Source organism: Theobroma cacao, chromosome 5, assembly GCF_000208745.1.
Source record: "Theobroma cacao cultivar B97-61/B2 chromosome 5, Criollo_cocoa_genome_V2, whole genome shotgun sequence".
NCBI lineage: Eukaryota > Viridiplantae > Streptophyta > Magnoliopsida > Malvales > Malvaceae > Theobroma > Theobroma cacao.
The window spans coordinates 2,049,488-2,070,146 of NC_030854.1; the positions used below are offsets into that span (position 1 = coordinate 2,049,488).

A 20,659-nucleotide genomic window follows, 5' to 3' on the forward strand; every position below is an offset into this window, starting at 1 on the left:
CAAAAAAGCAAGGGATTTTAAGTTTTACACTTTAAAAAGAAGAAAAAAATTGATTTCAACTCAAAATCACATATGCTCCTTTTATTAAAAATTTAAAAAATTCTCACGAGACTCTACCTAACGTCATTAATAAACAAATAGGAAAGAAAAAAAAATAATTAATCGCTTGTCAATTGTATATCAAACGGCCAGGACGTTCCGCCGCACCCGGCACTTCATAGTCACGCAAGCAGCGGATCACTCTGTTACTGGAAGCTTCGAAGCTTAACCGACGTCTAAACAGAGTTTTAGCAGTCCACTTTCAACAATTTAAACCCATAAACCCTTAAACCCTAATAGAGCCACATTGCTTTTATTTTTCCAACTACCGTCGGCTTTACCTCTTTTGACTCCGTTCTGATGGCTTTCGCTTCCAGATTCCGCCGCATCCTCACCGGCCCCTCCCCTCTTTGTTCTCAGTTCGCTTCGGTTCGTCTCAATTCGACTCTAACTTCCCCGAAGCTCTTTATCAGCGGTATTTTCACATTTCCTTTGTTTTTCCTTGGTTGTCATTTCCATTTCTTAGTTTAACATTCAGATTGCAAATTTATCTTTTTATTGTGTTATGAAAATTGAAAGAAAATTAGAAGGACAATGGAAGCCATCTTATAAAATTAGGGAAAAAGTGATTAAATTATAAAAAATAAATGCTTACATAAGATGCTAATGGTAAGCTAAGGTGTGAAAATTGGAGAATTTATTTTTTTTCTGTTGAATTAAACATAAAAGCATAAACTTATGGGGATAATCAAGCATTATAGGCGTAACCTCTCTGAAAAACTACCACTTCTAATCAGAAGATGGGTTAATAGGGAAAAAATCTATAAGAAAAAAGTTTGATACTTTAGTATGAACCATGTTGCCTTTCTTGCTTACTTATTTACGCCACACAGAATTTAGTGTTTCCTTTGTCTTTAGTCTTAATTGTGCACTGCAATCACTTTATTACTGAAGAGTAGGTCTATCGTTTTGTGCCGTGCTATTGTGCCTATGGACCTTTCCAACCAGAGGTTCCAAGTTCTGACGGTTTTTGTAACCCTGAGGAGTCCTTGCAATGTGATAACTAGTTCAGGGTCCTTAGTCTTCATTGGAAGCTAGCATTCATTGGCGGTTAAGGATTTGTTTGATTGAGGTGGTGCCTCGTGAAACCTAGTATAATAATTGGCATTGGATTAGTTGGATTCAGGTGGCATCTCGTGGAGCCTGATAAATATCTTGTGGTAACACTAAGTTCAATGCTATTATCCATTATGATTGATTGGCATTAAAATGACAATTTTTCAGGCAAAAGGAAAGGATTTTGTGGACTACTGATTTCTTTGTCCACTTAATGGTCGGATGTTGTTGTCAAAGTGCCAACTTTCAAGCATGTAAGTCTGACGGCTTTGAGTGGTAGCAAAATCTATAGAAATAGTTTTCTAGATGCATTAACAGTTGTAGGGTTGTTGATAGCAGAATCTACAAAACAAAGGATTGAAGTGGTGTCTGTTGTGTTGTGCCATGCAATTGTGCCTATGGACCTTTTCCAACTAGAGGTTTCAAATTTTGTGGCATCTTCTATGATGATTGTTATAGCCCTGAGGAGTCCTTGCAATGTGATAACTGATTCAGGTCCTTAGTCTTCATGAGAAGCTGGCATTCATTGGGGTGTTAAGGATTAGTTTGATTGAGGTGGTGTCTAGTGGAACCTAGTATAATAATTGGCATTGGATTAGTTGGATTAAGGTGGCATCTCTTGGAGCCTGATAAATATATTGTGGTAACATTAAGTTCAATGCTATTATCTATTATGATTGATTGGATTTAAAATGACATTTTTCAGGCAAAAGGAAAGGATTTTTTGGACGGCTGATTTCTTTGTCTGCTTAATAGTCGGATGTTGTTGTCAAAGTGCCAACTTGCAAGCATGTAATTCTCATGGCTTTGAGTGGTAGCAAAATCTATAGAAATAGTTTTCTAGATGCATTAACAGTTGTAGGATTGTTACTGGCTTGCGATGGCTTCTTTTGTGTGATGAACTGCCCTTTCTTTTTGTTTGGCTGCTTTCTGGTTACACAAGGGTTTCAAAAGAAAACATTCAAGTAGATAATGTTGAACCTAGTCACAATTGTGGGTTAGATGGAGAATGAATAGCATTTGTATAAAAGTGGCTGGAAAGCTCTGAGAGTGGCTTTGTGTCTCGATATGCGTGTGGATCAGATGCGTATTCTCTTGTAAATTGTTGAAAATGAGAGGTTGTAACTATGGATAGAGCAGAAAGGTGAAAGTCCTGTCCTTTCATTTTCACCTTTTCATTTAACCCAAGATCATGTCTAGGTTCAACCTATTTTATTCTCTGAGACTGTAAGGTGCCCATTTGTTTCCTACTGTAGAAGTGGAGAAGACAGTATAAATAACTAGAGCTGGCACTTACTTTACCAAGCAACAAGAACTAAGTGAAAGGGTATGCCAGGTGCCCACTAGAGTTCCCCTGGGCACTTCAGTTGATTTCTTTAGAGCTCAAAACCTCTTACCTGTCTACTGAAGTGTTTGGGGGAACTCCGGTTGCCATCTGAGACAGTTATAATTAGGATGGGGAAACATTATCTGTCTGGATTATGGATATTCCTAATTGCAGGGATGAAGCACTAGGTTTATAATTCAAAAGGGATTTTGGCTCACATATGAATTGTGTCATATGTAGGTGCATGCTGAAATTTTAGTTAGCTTCACCCTTTTTCTCCTTAAGGTGGTGGTGTTCCTGCAGGAGGAAACTAATGATTGAACTTTACGTCATACCTTTTTTTTTCTTATATTTCATTTATTTGTTCCTTTTATTATTGTCTGCTGACACTTTTTGTATCACAAACGCCCCCTATCTTCATGTATTAAACAGGTCTTTCAAGGGAAACAACAGATGAACAGTTTAACGAGGCATTCACCCCATTTGGCCAGATTGTTGAAGGTTTAATTCAACACCGCACTTTCCCTTCCTCATGCCATCACTTTTTGCTTTGATCTTTAGAGTTAAGTTTCTCCACTGGCATGCTTCTTCCTTCTGCTTTCATCCTGATATACTCTTTAAATGTTCTTGCAGCCAAAGTCATAAGAGATAGAGCCACTGGAAGGTCGAAGGGGTTTGGTTTTGTTACATATACAGCCATCGAAGAAGCTGAGAAGGCTAGAGAAGAAATGAATGCCAAGTTCTTGCATGGATGGGTTATTTTTGTAGACCCTGCCAAACCAAGGGAACCCAGAGCTCCACCTAGGTCAGAATCTGAGTCGTCTGAATTTGGTTTCAGAACAAACAAAACTGTTGGATGGTGCGGGTAGTTGAGACGAACAAGGACAGGGCCATGGAGGGATTTATTTGAAGGCTAAGATTCATATATTACCTTATGTTTTAGCAAAAGAAGTTGAATCAATGATTTATTCATTCTGGGATGGGGAAAACTATTAAACCTCTTTTGTACTGAATTCATTCTGTTTTGCTTCTTGGAGCTGTTAATTATACTGTGCTAAAGGTTCAATAGATACATGCAAGCATTCAAACTCATAGAAGTTTCTACTTACGATATTATCCCTTTGATCACTCAAACAAACTTTCTAAGTATAGCTACCAAACATACTATGGTATCAATACCAAGAAGGGCATAGCAAAGTTCCTTGATCATCGAAACAGATTGATATTTTTGTTATTTGTTTTCTTTTTCTGTAAAATATGAATAGAAAGCAAACTGTAAAAAACAAAAGATAAATAATAAAAAGCAAAAACAGCAACCAAACGGAGTCTTAATGAATCTAATCCAATGATTCCTTTTAAGGGCAAGGTATTCTAATGCTCACAAATCGTAATGTATTCAAATAAGTTTTTATATTTTTATTATATTTAATTAAATTTTTGTATTTTTATTTTAAATTAAATAAATTTTTATATTTTTATTTTATATCAAATAAGTCTTTATAATTAATAGTTGATTTAATTAAAATATCATTTATTATTTTATACCATATGACACTGACATAGCACTAATGTGACATATTGATATATCATAATAAATGATGATGTGGTATGTTAATGTAGCATAATAACATAAGCATATCGTTTTTTTACCTTCCACATTAACGTCACATAGATTTAAAATAATAATAGACATTTTAATTATTAATAATTAGTTATAAAAATTTAGTTGATATAAAATAAAAATTTATTTAAATTTTATAAAATAATTTAAAGACTTTTTGAGTATTATGCCTACTTTTATTTTCCTAGTAGCTGCAGTTGAGCAGTTTACACCGGGCCTGTTTGGGAGGGGCTTCTACCGAACCGGACCCTCAAATTTCCCCCAAATGCCCTTGAATCGGGCTTTGGCCCGAAAACCAGATACGGCTTTTGGGTGAGAAAACAAATCCATCTCAGTGAGAATCAAATTGCTATTTGGCCCAAAACCATATACGATTTCAAATTTCGCAATTATTACAGCAAGAACAGCGTGGATTCCAAGTCGAATAATTCATCCAGCGCCGCCCCCTCGGCCCATCAACTCTGACTCTGCTGTCCAAAACCCTCACAAAATCTCCTTCTCTGTTCTCTTTTCTTCCATTTCTCGCCATTTTCAGTCTCCCCTCCAAAAACCAGAGCCAAAAGATTCCCTGAGCCTCACACCCTCACTTCACAAATGTATTCATGTGCTCCGCATTTCGTTTCTTTGAAATTCTCTGGAATGTTTTCACCAAAGGTCGACGCACTTTTCTCCTTTCCTACTTAAACTCTCTGTTTGGCTGCGTTTGACAATTTAGGGCCAGCCAAACATAGAACATATATATATAACTTTATAGAGTTAATAGATAATGAGTGATTTTTAATTTTATTTTTTTGTTTTTTTTTGTATTCTATTTTGCAGATTATAAGCTCTATTTGTTCCTCGAAGGCGGATTTTAAAGTATTTGCAGCTGCATCGGATGTTAATGAGGCGTCCAGTTATATGCCTGCAGCTCCTATTCTTCTCCCTGACGGAGTGTGGAAGCAGGTCAGCCACTTGATTATTTGGTTATTAATTCTTTGTAATTTTCATTTTGACTTTAAATTTTCTATCAACGTTGGCTAATTAATTGTTTTCTCTGTTCCGGCTGCAATTACATAGATTCCGGGGGGTGTTACTGCTGCTAAGGGATTTAAAGCTGTGGGCTTGTATGGTGGATTACGCGCCAAAGGAGAAAAACCTGATCTTGCGCTTGTCACTTGCGACGTTGATGCCAATGTTGCAGGTGAAGTTTCGTTTGGTGGAAATTTGGAAAGCTTATTCTTTATTTAGTTACATTATCATACATTTCTTCTTTACAGTGTTTCTTTTTTTTTTTTAATGAAGGTGAGTTGAGGGTTGATTTTCTGGCTATAAAATAACTTGTTTGGAATTTTATTCCCCAGGGGCATTTACTACCAATGTGGTTGCAGCAGCACCTGTGGTGTATTGCAAGAATGTGTTAAGTAGTACAAAAACGGTATGTCAGATTGGCTACCTAATTCATCCTTGTATAGGAGGGAAGATGTTCGTGTAGATTTAGTCTTGAACTGAAGAAACAACTTGATTTTGAATTGCTTGCGTGGGAGATCATAGCTTTAGTCTTTTAGATGTTCTTTTGGTATGTATGTAGATATCTGCCCAGTTTAGTTATATATATGGTTTGATTTTCCAAGTTACATGGCTAATGACTAAATCATGTATCTTGTCAGGCACGTGCCGTGTTAATAAATGCTGGTCAGGCCAATGCAGCAACGGTATGTCAAAGTAGCATTATTTTCTATTTGTTTAGTCTTTATCTGGATGCCATGTGCTTATAAAATAGTGAACCATTTCTTGGTGTAGTTTAAACATGGCAGAAAATGGAAAAGAATCAGTCTTTGACACTTTTCTTATTGTTTAAGCATTTGAGACATGCCAGATTGAATCAGGTTTTCCATGGCTAATTGACCTTTCAATGATGTTCAGGGTGATGCTGGTTACCAGGATGTGTTAGAGTGCGCAAATGCCCTTGCTACAGTATACAACTTTTAGAGCATAATGTTCCTTGTTATCATGGTGGTCTTGTACAGGCTGGATTCTTTTTCACTTTCTTTTACCATTTGCATTGCTGCAGATCCTTCAAATAAGGCCAGAGGAAGTGTTGATTGAATCCACTGGTGTGATTGGTCATAGAATAAAGAAGGTGCACATCGCTTTCTCTTTTTTACCTTGAACATGTACATCCTATTTATATGCTTAATTCGTATGCTGATCTATTATTGTTCCATTGAAGTGAATTGCTATTATATTTTTGGCCAGACTAATGTAATACCATCCATGATGCTCAATCTTAAGTTGATATTCAGTTGATAATGTCATATGCAGGAAGCACTTTTGAGTTCACTCCCAAGACTAGTTAATTCACTATCACCGTCTATTCAAGGGTACTTATTATGCATATTCTTCTTTTTCTTCACTGCCCACCACTCTCTCTCTTTTTTGTTTTTTTCTTTTGGGTTTTGGAGGTGGGTGGGGGAGTGTGTGTGATGAGGGTGGGGTTTATTTACATGCTTCATAAGGGGCTAGATTCAGTTATTTTGATCCGTGAAGTTATGCAATTATGATATTTTTCCATGGTTGGTAAATTACAAATAGCACTTGAGGTCTAACACTTAGTTGAGCAGGAATTCAATTATACATCTTTAAATGATAACGTAATTGGTCTTCTGTGTGGTTGTATATCAATTTTTGCTAAACTCTCTTGATCATATTTTGGCTGTGCAGGGGAGATTCTGCGGCAGTGGCAATCACCACAACGGACCTTGTTAGCAAGAGTGTGGCCATTGAATATGAGGTAAGTAACAATTTCAAAGGGTTATCAATTTAACACTATTTACCTCTTTGCTATTATTTAGTAATTGTTTCTTAGAAATCAATATCTTTTCCAATTTCGATGAGAGCATTATCTCAACTCTGTAGAACTTGAAGGCCTTTAAAGATTCAAGTCTTCTATAAATTGCATCTCAAAGCAAGCACAAGTGTCCTTGAATAAATAATTATTTCTCAGGTTCGAGGGACAAGTGTAAGAGTTGGGGGAATGGCAAAAGGTTCTGGGATGATTCACCCAAACATGGCAACCATGCTCGGTGTATGTTTTTCAAATGTATCCGACTTTTCTAAAGCATGTAACTCCAATTATATTCTCAAGGCTGATAACTCTTTCAGGTAATAACAACTGATGCCCTTGTTGAAAGTGATGTCTGGAGAAAGATGGTTCAGGTTGCTGTACGCCGCAGTTTCAACCAAATCACTGTATGTAATTTCAATTAGGTGGCATCTTAGTTGAATGGACCCCTTTTCGTGCATGACATGGTCTAATTGGTCTCTACTTTGTCTTTAGCAAGTTCGTTTATTGCTTTGCTATAGGTTGATGGAGATACTAGTACCAATGATACTGTCATTGCTTTTGCCAGTGGACTATCTGGATCAAATTGGATCACTTCTATGAACAGTTACGAGGCTTCACTTCTTCAAACAGGTCTTGATGCAGTAAGTTTGGCCGATTGAGCTTTTCCTTCATCCTATCCAGTTTAAATTAGGCTTCTTAATTGCTGAATAAATTAGTATCGTTTCTGCACATCCCTATTTGCTCTGAGATAAGCAGTCTAAGTGGCATGATCTTGTCCTAAATGAAAATTTTGTTTCATTGATTGGGATATTTATCCTGCTGAGAGTCTTAGTTCCTTTCCACTTATGTAAAAGACTTGATCCATAGTTGTTTGGGATATTTTCTTATTTGTCTATGCTGACACAAATATCCACGTTTATCGGTGCCGCAAGCTCCTAGACTTTGGTTAAATCTTTGGGATGATTGCACTTGGGTTAGCCTTTTTACTTAAAACCAGTGTTGGGATGAATTTGCCTGAAGTTTTAAAGTATCTCTTCTCAGGTAATGCAAGGTCTTGCCAAGTCAATAGCTTGGGATGGAGAAGGAGCAACATGCCTAATTGAGGTCAGCATTCTTCAATTTTTTCCTTTCCTCTTGTTTTGGTCACTAGAAAGATCTTTTTTTACTGAATGAACCAAGTTGAATAGCATACACCTGCCTACAGCTCAAGAAGACCCCTGATATTAAGCCTTTTTAACTAATAACTTGTTCTGATATTAGGGAGTAATTCATTTGAATTGTAGGCTGCAAAAATCTCTTGGGTGGTCTTTTTGTTTTTGTTTATTATGGAGGTTCTTGAATATGTTTAACCAACACTAACCTAGATATGCAGGTCACAGTAACTGGTGCAGAAGGAGAGGCTGAAGCAGGAAAGATTGCACGCTCAGTGGCTGCTTCTTCACTTGTCAAGGCATGAAATTTGAACATAAAATCTATCTAATGGTTAATCTTAGCATTGTCTAATACAAATAATGAAATCAGGCTGCAGTATATGGGAGAGACCCAAACTGGGGACGTATAGCTGCAGCTGCTGGCTACTCAGGGATTTCTTTTGACCCAAACAACCTCCAGATACTGCTCGGAGATATTATGCTCATGGATGGTGGGCAACCACTTGCATTCGATAGGTAAGAAGTTTGCTCATGGCTTCTGTCTGTCCCTCCTGACGATGCAGAAAACATAAGATACATGCTAGAAAGAAAACAGTCACAGCAAAGATTTTGAATTAAATTGTGAAACCACATATACAGCATTCACCTAGCTAGTGCCTTTTATGTCCCATTGGTAAAAAAACCTGATTAGATCTTCAGTATGGTTAAGGAGCAATTAGAGTTATTTAGAGCGTTGGGAAGTGACCCTGTGAATAAATTCAAAGCCCGTTATATCCAGCACCTTTTTATTCTTGTCCAACCTAATTTAATTGCCCTTTATAATTTCAGGGTGGCAGCCAGCAACTATCTCATTAAGGCTGGTGAGACACATGGAACAGTGGAAATTAAAATCACTGTTGGTAAGTTTTTCCCAAATTTGAGTCACAGCATGCCCTTGAACTGGCAAATGTCAGTCTCTCAGGATTCTAATGTATTTGATGATTGGCCTGCAACAGGTAACGGACCAGGATATGGTAAAGCATGGGGATGTGATTTGAGTTACGACTATGTCAAGATAAATGCAGAATACACAACATAAAAGGCATTGTTGCATTGAAAGTGACAATGTCCTGTTCGGATGCTCTAGATTGTTCATCATGTATGACATGGAAATGTTGTCAGTTCAGAAACTAATAAAATAATACGCAGAAAACTCCATTGCATCTCGCCATTCTTCTCATCAAAGAGGCACAAATAATACTCTATTTACAAAGCTAATGACGGTACAGGTGCTGCCTTCTACACAGTGTAAACAGCACATTAACAAAACTTTTCAAACCCACACCATAATCAAAATCCATTGCATAATTCTCCATTGTAATTGTTCAAAATATCCATAATAGAGAAAACAGAAACGAGCTTATTTATCTACATGGATTGTTAAAGCAACGGCTTTTCTCCGTGATGTGAAAAGAGATGTATCATAGAGCCTCTGCCACGGAGTAGTGCATCCTAGTGGGTGATTCTTTTAGAAAACTGCTCCCGCAATAGGGGTCTGGTTTGCCGACGGTAAAACCATCAAGTTCACCTGAGGTGTTGACTACTCTACCCTGAACCTCCTGTGGTTTATAAATCCTATCAGCATTCCCGCCACCTCTGCGAAATTGTTTGTTGTCTTTACCACCACTACCACGTGAGTTGTTACCCTTCTGCCCTTTCTTTCCATTTTTCTTCTTGTCATTGTTCTTCTTCAACTTCTGCTGCTTCTTGCCTCTAACTGTGTGCAATACTGACGTTGGTGGAGGATCATACACATCAGGGGCCCATGTCACACTCAGCTTCTTTGGCGATAATCCCTGTTTCTCACGGCTACCTTTAAGGGCAGACACTAGCTTCAAGGGAGTCTGATAATGGTAAATGTTGGTGAGAATGAAGGAATAAGAAAAGGAGCAAGGAACCCTATGGATCTCTTCACAAGATGACCTTGAGAGTGCTTACAACAACAGGCTAGGGAAATTTAAAACAAATCAAAGTCCTAACTAAAGATTCTTAGAATAGAAGAAATTAAGAGTAGCAAAAGACACTTACAGGCAAAGAAATTGAGCGGGAGTAAGGTGACTGCACTGTATCCTCTGTGAATATTCGCCGCAATGCAGTTTCAAGTTCATCATCATCTTCAGGAGGAGACACAGCAGAAGAAAATGATGCACACTTGCCTAAACACTTTTGAGGAGGTTTGCTTTGATGTCCTTGCTCAAGTAAGTTTTCCACATCACTCGTATCATCCCCATCATTATCATCTTCATTCAAACAAGCATGAAGTATTGCCTGCTTTATGTCACTGAGATCATCTACCTCTCGAGAACCCAATACTTCCATTCGCAATACCGATGACTACAAAAAATCCTAGCTGCCAAAGAAAAAAAATACCCAAAAACAAAAGGACAAATCATCATTCTCATAACTGTAAACTTTTAATCATAAACCTCAACAGGTAGAGCAGAAGAAAAGGAAACCTATATCAAACCTCATTACAATGATAGTTAGTAAAAAGTGGAGCATGAATCCATCAATAGTCTTTGAAGAGAAAAAACTTATAGGCAGATAAAAGGTTCTTTACCTAGTTTAGAAGCTAATACTAAATTGTATCCCAATCAAGCTGCATGTTTTCATATAACTAAGAACTTAAGCTTGAAACATTATAACCAAATAAAAGAGACAAGCAAAAAATATTCTGGGATTCCTTCTTTGACAAGTAATATTCAAAGAAATGTAGCCAACAAATTCAAGCATTTACAATATTTCCCTAAAATGGTGCAAAATATTACAAAACTAAATCAGGAAAGCGAGAAATCAGTTTAATAGGGGAAAAAACACTAATTGCTTTGAATAATAAGCAAAATTTCCAACCAGATATCAGCTAGATACAGATTCATCACACGTGCGGATAGAACGTGCAAAATGGATAAGGATATACCTTCTTGAGAGTTAAGACAGCTGCAATCAATTCAAAACCTTAAAACCTCCGAAAATGGCGACCTGAGTTGACGATCGAACCCTAAAACCTCCGATTTTCTGAACAAGACCAGAGTCCTTCGTCTAGTAGCGGAATAACCTCGGAAAGATCAGAAGAATCTAGAAGAAGACGGAGAACAGAGAGGAAAAGGAGAGACAAGAAAGGGGGGAAAGTTACTTCAACAAAATTAATGTGAAATGTTAACTAAGATTACCACGCCGATCACTCTTTTCCAGATGTTTCAAACGATGGGAACAAGAACCAGCATGAAATGGGGTCAAAGAAGGGATCAAGGGAAGCAAAATCGATTCAAAGGGTAACGAAGGCATATTAACTTTTTATGCTCTTCGAAACCCCTAATTATCTACCAGTAAAACCCCTATTTTGCTCTTTTCTTTAATGACCCGATCGAGATTTGGGAGAAGAAAAAAACAAAACCCTAAAAAAAGATTAGGTAGAAGAAGGTGAAGGAAAATGAGATCAGCGGACGGGGAGATTGGCTGGAGGAAGATGAGATGTTGTACTCTATATTGTAGGGAGGGGAAAGAATCTTGTGAGTCAATGGATATTGGCGGTATTTGAAACCAAATCAGGAGCGTACACGTTTCAATCATGGACTGTTCATTTTACGAGTCTGACTCACATATTTTTGTTTGCTCACTTTGTATTTGGGTTGGCTTCGGCTTTTGGGTTATTGGTTTGGCCCACACACGCTTGCTCATATTTTATTTTATTTTTTTACCAACTTACTAAATATATTTAATTTTAAAGTATTAACAAAAAGGGATCTTTTAATTTTCGTTGTTACTAAATAAATAAAGGTTTTAAGTAATGTATGTATATGCTACTTAATATCCTTATTCTTTTATTATACTTCAACCAACTTTATCATTTGATTATACTGACACTTAATAATCGTTAAATTTAATATTAATTGATTGTTTGTGAGTCTTACTTTAACCTTAATTGATACTATCTAATATGATCAGATAATAATTGATGTGGTTGAATGATAACGGATATGGATTTGGGTGATATAATTACATTATCAAATCATATGCTACGTGAATGAAAAATGTTTGTTGATATTAAACTTAACCGTTGATTAGTTTTTTTTTTTTTTATGATTAAAGACTTGTATGAATACAAAGTAAAAGATAATAATTTGTTTAGATATAATAAAAAAATAAAAACTTAGTTATATATTTAGTTAGAATTTAAATATTTTTTATTCTTTCAGCTATAAATGAAAAGTTTTCATATGAAAAAGGTTACTTGCTGATGTCCACTGCAAATAAAATTATTGAATTAGATGTACCAATATTTAATATAATAGTGCTATCTTTTAGTGTGTTGGTTGAGAAAATATTGAATCCTTTAAACTTTCAAATAAAAATGATTTTTTATTTATATCTATAATTGGGATCCATTTGAACTTAAACTAAACTTTACGGGTAACGAGCCCAAGTTTTCAGTTCAATAAACATATTTATTAGGGGAAGAAAAGTTATTAATTATAGACTCAAGACCCATCTTATCTTTTATTAATATGAAGATCTGTGACATATTACTTTTAATTGTACAACACTCTCATTGCATTAACTATTTTACCTATAAAAAATAAAGATTCACTTTGTTCCGAATCTATCTTGACTTTGGTATCTCTCATAGGCATAGGTGAACCCACCTTAGAGAGAGTGGTGTCATAACCTTAGCAAAAATTTTTACTTTTTATACAACTTTTTTATAAAGTTTTATTAAGCTTTATGTAGTTAATAATACTAATGAGTCTACTAATTTTTTTGTAATTTTGTAAGGAATGGGTTTAAAGATTCCAAGTCAAAGTAAACTTATTAAAAAATAATTTAAATATTAAATGAAAAGATAAAAAAAAAATTCTATAGTTTAGGATTTTATTAAATAAGTCAAATACCTAAACTACTCTCTTTCCCCATTTTACTCTCGAGACTTGTAGCGACGCTTTTTCTTCTTGGTTCTTGGTTATGTTTTCCACTCTCCCTATTCAAAAATTCAAGTCTTATATCGAATAAGTAACAAATAAATGAATGATTACTTAGTGACATAATATTGAAAACAATATATTTGATAATGTTTTTACTTATATTATTATACATCGTTTTCAAAATATGAAAAATCATAATAGACAATTATAATTATTTTAAATATTTTTACTTATATTAAATAAATATACTAAATTTACATTTTCTTTAATTTAATGTTAAATTTTTTAGTTTATAAATTTTAATATATTTATATTTTTTAATTATTATAATTATTTTAGTTATGATACTAATTTTTTTTTTTAATCTACCCTACTCATCGTATCTCACATAAATAAAATTAAATAAACTCTAATATAACTTATCCACACTTTCAACTTAAAAAATATTTTTATTACATCGAGAAAAACTCGAATTTATAATTACACATGTCCCTTTGAAATGGGTTTACTCTCAAATAGGTTAAGTTTGCGATTCTGAATGGGTTCAACTAGGCCCATGAATAAGTTTATATGAACAAAAATTATGAGCCGTTGATCTTGAATACTTGATTTCAACCATATTAAAATGACGTGGCTCCTTGCTTTGGATGCCAATGAGTAAATGACGGTTGCAGGCCAAGATTTTTAAGGTTGCCAATAAAATGTCGACACCTGTTTATCTATGCGGTGGGGCCCACTATTAAAAACTTATCCAATCCATCCACCTGTTTTTCGCCCCCCTTCTTACCCAAAAATCTTTGTCTATATCCACCGTTTCATTTTTTTTAATAGAAAAAAATGGAAAAGGCCAAAAAAAATAATGCGGCAGTCTGATTGGGCCCGTTCTGTTTCACGAGGATCCTCAAAGAAGTACTTGTTCACCGTCGATTAAACAACCTATCGAACGGCTTCAAACCTTTAAGTCCGTCAGCCGATTGTCTCCCTGTTTCTGACCCAATTCCATATAAATCACACCTCCTTCTAACACAAACAAAAATCCCTGAATTTTTTTTTTGTGAAAAAGAAATTAACTGCAAGAATTCATTTTTCCTCTAATTCTCAAATTTTTTGAGTGATGGATGCCGGAGCGAAAGTGAAGAAAGGAGCCGGAGGAAGGAAAGGAGGCGGTCCGAAGAAGAAACCGGTTTCTCGCTCTGTAAAGGCCGGGTTGCAATTTCCGGTCGGCAGGATCGGTCGTTACTTGAAGAAAGGCCGTTACTCTCAGCGCGTGGGGACCGGTGCTCCCGTTTACCTTGCTGCTGTTCTCGAGTACCTTGCTGCTGAGGTAATTTCACCTTTCCATTGTTCTTTTCTTTCTTTTCTTCAATTTATTTGTTTGGCATTTTCAGGGTTTTTGCGTGAAATTTTGTGTTTTTATCTTGAATCTGAACCCCCCCCCCCCCCTTTTGTAATGTTTGAGATGTGTTGTTTTTTGCTTCACTATTTAGGGTTTGCCAGGTTAGTGAGGAATTGGTAAAGAAAAAAAAAGGGGGAATTTATGCTTGAATTAACTTGTTAATATCTTTATAGCTTTTCTTGGAAGTAAAATGGGGAACTTTTATGGTTCAAATAGTAAAACAGAGCTAAAAGGGCAGTAATTAGGTTTAGAAAGTAGGAATTTGCTTTTAATTCTGTAAGAAATGATCGTAATTGAATTTGGGGTTACCTTTTTATCTTTTAAGGTTTCTTTTGGTTGGTGAATTTACGGTTTTAGATACCCTTAAGTACATTGCTAAATCTGTTTCTGGTCTTTATTGGTTTTGTGTTTTTAAAGGTTCTGGAGTTGGCTGGTAATGCTGCGAGAGACAACAAGAAGAATAGAATCATTCCGAGGCATGTTCTTTTGGCTGTAAGGAATGATGAGGAACTTGGGAAGCTTTTGGCTGGTGTGACCATTGCTCACGGTGGAGTCTTACCCAACATTAACCCAGTTCTTCTGCCAAAGAAAAATGACAAGGCGCCAAAGGAACCTAAGTCGCCATCGAAGGCTACAAAGTCTCCAAAGAAGTCACCTAAGAAGGCTTAGTTTAGTCTAGTCTTTGCTTCTTATTTCTCTTGTCTATGTAGCTTCCTTTGTGAGCTTTCCTTGTAACAAAAATGTGGATGTTGGTAGGAATTTAGGACCATTGTACTTCTAATTGTCTGTGTTGTGTAGAACATCCTATGTTTGGAATGAATCAAATGAAATTTCCATGATCAAATTCTGTTTTTATGCTAAAAGTTTGTTATACTCCAGTACTTTGTTTATTAAGTTGTGTTCTGTTTGTGTTCTTGCTCTTGATTTGATGGCTGAATTTGCCACCATTTATGGTGAAAAAACCTTGTAAATTTAGCAGTGTAAGACTAAGCTATCAATTTTCAGTGACGTTTGTTGCTTGCTGATAGTTAAAGTTATTTTTGCAAAAGACACAAACCACTTGCTTGAAAATGGGATTAAACTGTCAAACTCTATATCCATCATTGTCATATAAAAGGTTGAAACAATCTTAAAAGGATTTGATTTGAGTCTTCAACCTACAACACCACCTGCACTGCTTCAACATTCTGCTAACTTGGTACTATATTAAAGTATTATTACTGTAAGCCTTAGTTTCTTTGCTCCAACACTTCTGTTTGGTAGGAAAATTAGTAGGAGAAAGGTGTGGAAGGGAAAAAAAAAATGAATGAAATTGATATTTGGTCCTTGTAATGAACTACAGAAATGTTTGAAATGGTGCAAATGCAAATTCACCATTTTCTTCTTACCAAATAAGAAGAAATAGTTTTGCCCTCTATTTTATTACCTTTATGTAATTTGTTGAACTATAAGCTGGTAAGAGCTGAACATGTTAACAAGTAAAAGGTCTTTGGTATGAATACAAGTGTTTAGGTTGAATTGGTAGGAGGAAAATGTTTGAAACTTGCTTCCCATTCACTTCATGCCTGTTTTGACCTGACCTTGGACATCCCCTTCGATACGTTTCCCTCCTCTCAAATTTTTTATTTACTTTTATTCCTATGATAGACTTAGAACCCTATAAACTTTATACCTTGATTCTTCTTCAATCGATCTCCCTTACCCTGTCCTGTGCTTCCTTTGGAATTCGACCCAGGATTTTCCAACCAAATCTGCCAAAGATTACCTTATTTTGCTTACCAGAGAAAAATTACTCTAAGGCTTTCGCCAAATGCACATCAACTTCACAATCCGAACTCAAAAATGTGATGAAACTCATCCATCTCATTCGAACTCTTAATTTCCCATTTAATCTCCAAATCCAAGAAGCAAATAAGTAAAATCATGATGCTAAACCCAAGCATATATTCTTGGAAAAAATAAATATAGAACCAATTTGGATTTCCATTTATCTGTTCATTACAACTAAACTTCAGTACATTAAAAGCATAGAAAATGGTAAAAAAAAAACTAATATCCGAAACCGGAGATACTGATCGGATCCCAATCTCAAGCAAAATTGAAAGAAATCTAAGAACTGGTAAACTTGGTAACCGCCTTGGTTCCTTCAGAGACAGCGTGTTTGGCCAGTTCACCAGGCAAAACCAATCTCACCGCCGTCTGGATCTCCCTTGATGTAATGGTCGGCTTCTTGTTATACCTAGCCAATCTGGAAGCCTCCTGAGCCAGTTTCTCGAAGATGTCATTGATGAAACTGTTCATAATCCCCATGGCTTTGCTTGAGATCCCGATGTCAGGGTGAACCTGTTTCAAGACCTTGAAGATGTAAATCTTGTAAGTCTCGGTGCTCTTCTTAATCCTCTTCTTCTTCTTATCGCCGCCTTCTTTTGAGATCTTCTTCTCGGCCTTCGGCCTCTTCTCTGCCGATGCTGGGGCCTTCTCCGCCACTGGCTTTTTCTCGGCGGGCTTCTTCTCGGCCTTTGGTGCCATTGGTAATGCAGATGAGATGAGAACTGTAGCTTTGGAGAATGAGAAGAATCGTGCGAGAGCAAATTGAGGGAGTTCGGTTGGGGTACGTAGGGCGAGGGGGTTGTTTATATAGAGAGGTGAGATAGAATTTGATTGGTTGATTGTGTTTCACGCGGATGGATGACGTGGCGTTGTTTGAGTCGGTTAGATGATAGGCGCCGTGAGGGGGGGACAGATTTGGATAGTTCAGATAATATTATTAAATGAGGAAAGTGGATAAAGAATGGGCTTTGGATTTGGACTCCCTTCCAAAACTTGCAAATTTGTTATAAGTCGTCATGGCTTATTCAAATGGGGCATTAGTCTCAATCTTTGGGCTTTGTTTGGGTTCCTTTTATCCCAAATTAGGGATGAAAGAGAATTTTATAATTCGGTATCCTGTATTATCCAATTAATTAATTAAGATTAGAACATTTCGTAATCAGATTAAGATAGTGATTTTATAGTACTCATTTTCCTTATTCGATTATAAATAGTGATTTTTAATAAAAATTTTGATATCATATATATTGTTTATAAATTGTTTATAATTAATATAATGCTTACTTAAATTCATTAATTATTCTAAATATGATTTTCAATTTTAATATAATTTTTTAAATATTTATTAATAATATACATAAAAATTGATTATAGATTTATTTTAATCAACGAATACAAATTTGAGTAATAATTTCAAAATTTGATAAAATATTTATAGAGTTTCAATACCTTATTGAATAATAAAGCTCTCTATCCGTTGACATCCTAATGCGAAATTTTGTGAAACATTGCATACATCCGATTTATTGGACGCCAAATGTGCTTATCTTTTAGGCCGAAAATAATTAGTATATTGAGAATGGCAGTTAGAGAGATTACCAGATAATTTATTCATTGGATATAATTATAACCTAGGCAATGGCAGATGAGAATAGTAGAACCCAGAGAATCAGGCTTCTCTCAAAAACCATGGGAATCACATGATGGCGCATTCAGAAACCGAAGAGACAACCCCATGATTGGGTAAATCCTACAGGATTCACAGTTTCATAAGTACAAAACAACACAATTTCAGCAAACCTTTAAATCATATTCCTCTTAACCCTCACTAACATCATGCAAGGGGAGGGGGGAGAGAGATAAAATTGGATGTATATATAGCCAATATAAAAGAGCACTGCCACCAACTGAGACCATGTTATTGCCACACTTACACAAGCACAAACTGTAAGCAACAGGTTGATGCATACAGATTTTCAACTCATAAACTGAAAAAACCTGCTTGAACAAAATCATGTCTAATCTTACAAAACAAACAACTTCTATTGTATTGGAATTTCATACACTAAAACCCTAGAAGAAACCAAGAGAATCCCTGAGCCGCTTAGTAGCATGCATGATACGAAACAAAAGCCTCAATCTCTCACCAAATGATATACTGGGTGACGGCCTCTCTCTTTGCAAACCCGGAAAGTCCCATGTGAACTTCCAATCTAAAACCTGTCAATTTCAGAAGGTAAAGACATGAATTATATTAAACACCCATCCACCGAAAATCACTACTAAAATAATTATCCAAGGACTAATATAGGAATCTAGAGTAATTTCATGAGATCAACACAATAAGTTACAACAAAGCACTCAAATGTGAGCAAAAATCTGAAGTGGAATCTAAATAACCCCAGGCATTTTACTCCCGTAAAAGAATTTTGTTTTTCCTTAATGTGTTGTTTTTTGATAGTCCTGTCTCTGAGATCTAATCATTTAAATATTTGAGGATATCAAGGTACCGTGAGTACAGAGGTAGTTTTAAACCCATCTAGAATACAATAAAGTAGCTCAAACATCAGAACGACTTTGCCTTTATTCACATACAAAAACACTGGTTTCTTTCTAGCATCTCTTGTATCCTGTACAGCTATTAGATCACCAAAATATAAAATAATGCATCAGATAACACCCATACACTCAACAGTTCATGCTAATTCATTGTTCCCTGAGCATGAAAAACCACCAAAATCAATGTCCCAATTGTTTGCTACTCAACTCAGATGACTCTCATTAAACTTCTATGTGTCTGATGGCATATCAGCCACACTTCTATTGCCAATTGCAGCTTGAAAAATGTAGTGCTATAACTGTTAGGCATGAAACAAACATGATGACACATCAGACACGCCTCCATTGCCAATACCAGCATAAAAAAGGTTGTGCTATAATTATCGGATATGAAACAAACATGATGGCATAGCAGGCACACCTACATTGGCAATACCAGCATGAAAAAAGTTCAATTACCATTGCAAGTCGTTGATATCTTTACATAACTGCCAGCATACCACACTCACAACTACTAGCAGCAAAAATCATTGCCAGAAATTTGTTACAATTACATCAATTCGAAAACTAATAGTTAACGAAAGCCATTTTGAAGACAGCACTTCTAACAGCAGTATTTATCACTTTGCAATCACCTTATCTTACATTTCTATTATTTTTCTACAACATTTAAACATCAAGGACACATTTTAACTAAACAATAAGAATGTATGAGAAAGTTGATTAAAGCTTGCTTTTCACATAAACAAAGACGAAAAACCAGAAGCAAAAGAACCAAATATTTCCAATTTCACTGTCAATTTTCAAACCGCCAAAATAACAGACTTCAACACCTCAGAAATAGCAAACAAAGGCCAATGAGAGTTTTATATAAACCTTGGAGAACCGGCACTGATATTCCTATGAAGAATCCGACCCCCACCCGACTCACCACCTCCATCAATCAACTCCCTCAATCCCAAATTCCCAACTTTCTCCTCCTCCTCCTCTTCCGCCTCCTCTTCTTTCTCTTTCTCATCACGTGCCACGCGCGGTTTCCCCTGCAATCTCTCAAAGTAATTCCCGTAGATATATTCAGGCGTATATCCATTTTCTTCATCAAACAACATTATATGCCCATGCCACTCCCAAACCCGATAATCCGATTCTTTCTCTTCGTGAAAAGTGATGCAAATATGGTGCTCGTTGATGGTAACGGCTTGACCTGAGTTTGGTTTCAAGGGGTCGGTTTTCCCTAATAGGATGATCCGGATAATTTCCTTTTCAAGCTTGGATTCCTCTTTGGCGAGTTGGGTTTTGCTGTTATCCTCGGAGTCAGAGTCGGACACATTGGCGGCGTCGAGAAGCAGGTCTTCGAGGGATTGGGTGAGAAAAGGGTTGTTGTTTGGGGGACGGATTTGGAGTCTTCCCATTAGGGTTTGGAGGAGGAGGTTGTCGAGGTTGGTGGTGTTGGTTAATGAGCTCATCGTTCCTCTTTCTCTTCGTTTGACTGAGAAAGGGTCGGATTAGGGTTTAGGCAGGGGAAGAGAGGGAGAGGGTTTTGGGTTTTTTTGGGCTCAGAGGGGGGAAAGGGGTTTTGAGGAATTGGCACGAGTTCTTTCGTTTGCTGGTAATTCAGGATTGAATGGGATTTGTCCAAGTATGGAGGTCCAGTGGGACACGTGTCTAGTTGATAGATATCAGTGTTTAATTTCCCTTTTTATTTTGGTTTTTTTTTCTTGGAAATGAAAATGGAACTAATTGCTTGCATTCGCCAATTGGGGGATGTTCCTAAAACAATTCGATCAAAAATCAAACCCGCAAATTATTATTTCAAGACAATTTTACATTATTAT

The 20,659-nt window shown here is 36.2% G+C and overlaps 6 protein-coding genes across 8 annotated transcripts; 3 read left to right on the forward strand and 3 right to left on the reverse strand.

The window, feature by feature from the left end:
* On the forward strand, positions 165-3,590 carry LOC18597806 (glycine-rich RNA-binding protein 4, mitochondrial). The gene is made up of 3 exons (XM_007027033.2): positions 165-514; positions 2,915-2,983; positions 3,116-3,590. The coding sequence occupies exons 1-3, from the start codon at positions 400-402 to the stop codon at positions 3,349-3,351; spliced, it is 420 nt and encodes a 139-aa protein (XP_007027095.1). The 5' UTR covers positions 165-399; the 3' UTR covers positions 3,352-3,590.
* LOC18597807 (arginine biosynthesis bifunctional protein ArgJ, chloroplastic) lies at positions 4,540-9,286 on the forward strand. Its single transcript, XM_007027034.2, has 17 exons — positions 4,540-4,757; positions 4,923-5,048; positions 5,163-5,286; positions 5,447-5,520; positions 5,753-5,797; positions 6,009-6,059; positions 6,157-6,225; positions 6,408-6,466; positions 6,807-6,876; positions 7,090-7,170; positions 7,248-7,334; positions 7,449-7,571; positions 7,972-8,034; positions 8,303-8,380; positions 8,452-8,597; positions 8,910-8,980; positions 9,077-9,286. Exons 1-17 carry the CDS (start codon positions 4,698-4,700, stop codon positions 9,157-9,159), a joined length of 1,410 nt encoding a protein of 469 aa, XP_007027096.2. The 5' UTR covers positions 4,540-4,697; the 3' UTR covers positions 9,160-9,286.
* On the reverse strand, positions 9,260-11,612 carry LOC18597808. 3 transcript variants are annotated; one of them, XM_007027035.2, is made up of 3 exons: positions 11,038-11,593; positions 10,149-10,470; positions 9,260-9,964 (listed from the first exon to the last, which is right to left on the reverse strand). In XM_007027035.2, the coding sequence occupies exons 2-3, from the start codon at positions 10,437-10,439 to the stop codon at positions 9,542-9,544; spliced, it is 714 nt and encodes a 237-aa protein (XP_007027097.1). In that variant the 5' UTR covers positions 10,440-10,470; positions 11,038-11,593; the 3' UTR covers positions 9,260-9,541. The 3 variants fall into 3 exon arrangements, 2 of the variants coding, with proteins under 2 accessions (XP_007027097.1, XP_017977292.1); XR_001928167.1 differs by having other exon boundaries at positions 9,732-10,067; positions 11,038-11,612; XM_018121803.1 differs by having other exon boundaries at positions 9,732-10,067; positions 11,038-11,603.
* Positions 13,848-15,295, forward strand: LOC18597809 (histone H2A). The gene is made up of 2 exons (XM_007027036.2): positions 13,848-14,363; positions 14,853-15,295. Exons 1-2 carry the CDS (start codon positions 14,154-14,156, stop codon positions 15,102-15,104), a joined length of 462 nt encoding a protein of 153 aa, XP_007027098.1. The 5' UTR covers positions 13,848-14,153; the 3' UTR covers positions 15,105-15,295.
* LOC18597810 (histone H2B) lies at positions 16,380-17,055 on the reverse strand. The gene has a single exon (XM_007027037.2). It carries the CDS (start codon positions 16,962-16,964, stop codon positions 16,545-16,547), a length of 420 nt encoding a protein of 139 aa, XP_007027099.2. The 5' UTR covers positions 16,965-17,055; the 3' UTR covers positions 16,380-16,544.
* Positions 18,121-20,445, reverse strand: LOC18597811. The gene is made up of 2 exons (XM_007027038.2): positions 19,701-20,445; positions 18,121-18,485 (listed from the first exon to the last, which is right to left on the reverse strand). Exons 1-2 carry the CDS (start codon positions 20,288-20,290, stop codon positions 18,479-18,481), a joined length of 597 nt encoding a protein of 198 aa, XP_007027100.2. The 5' UTR covers positions 20,291-20,445; the 3' UTR covers positions 18,121-18,478.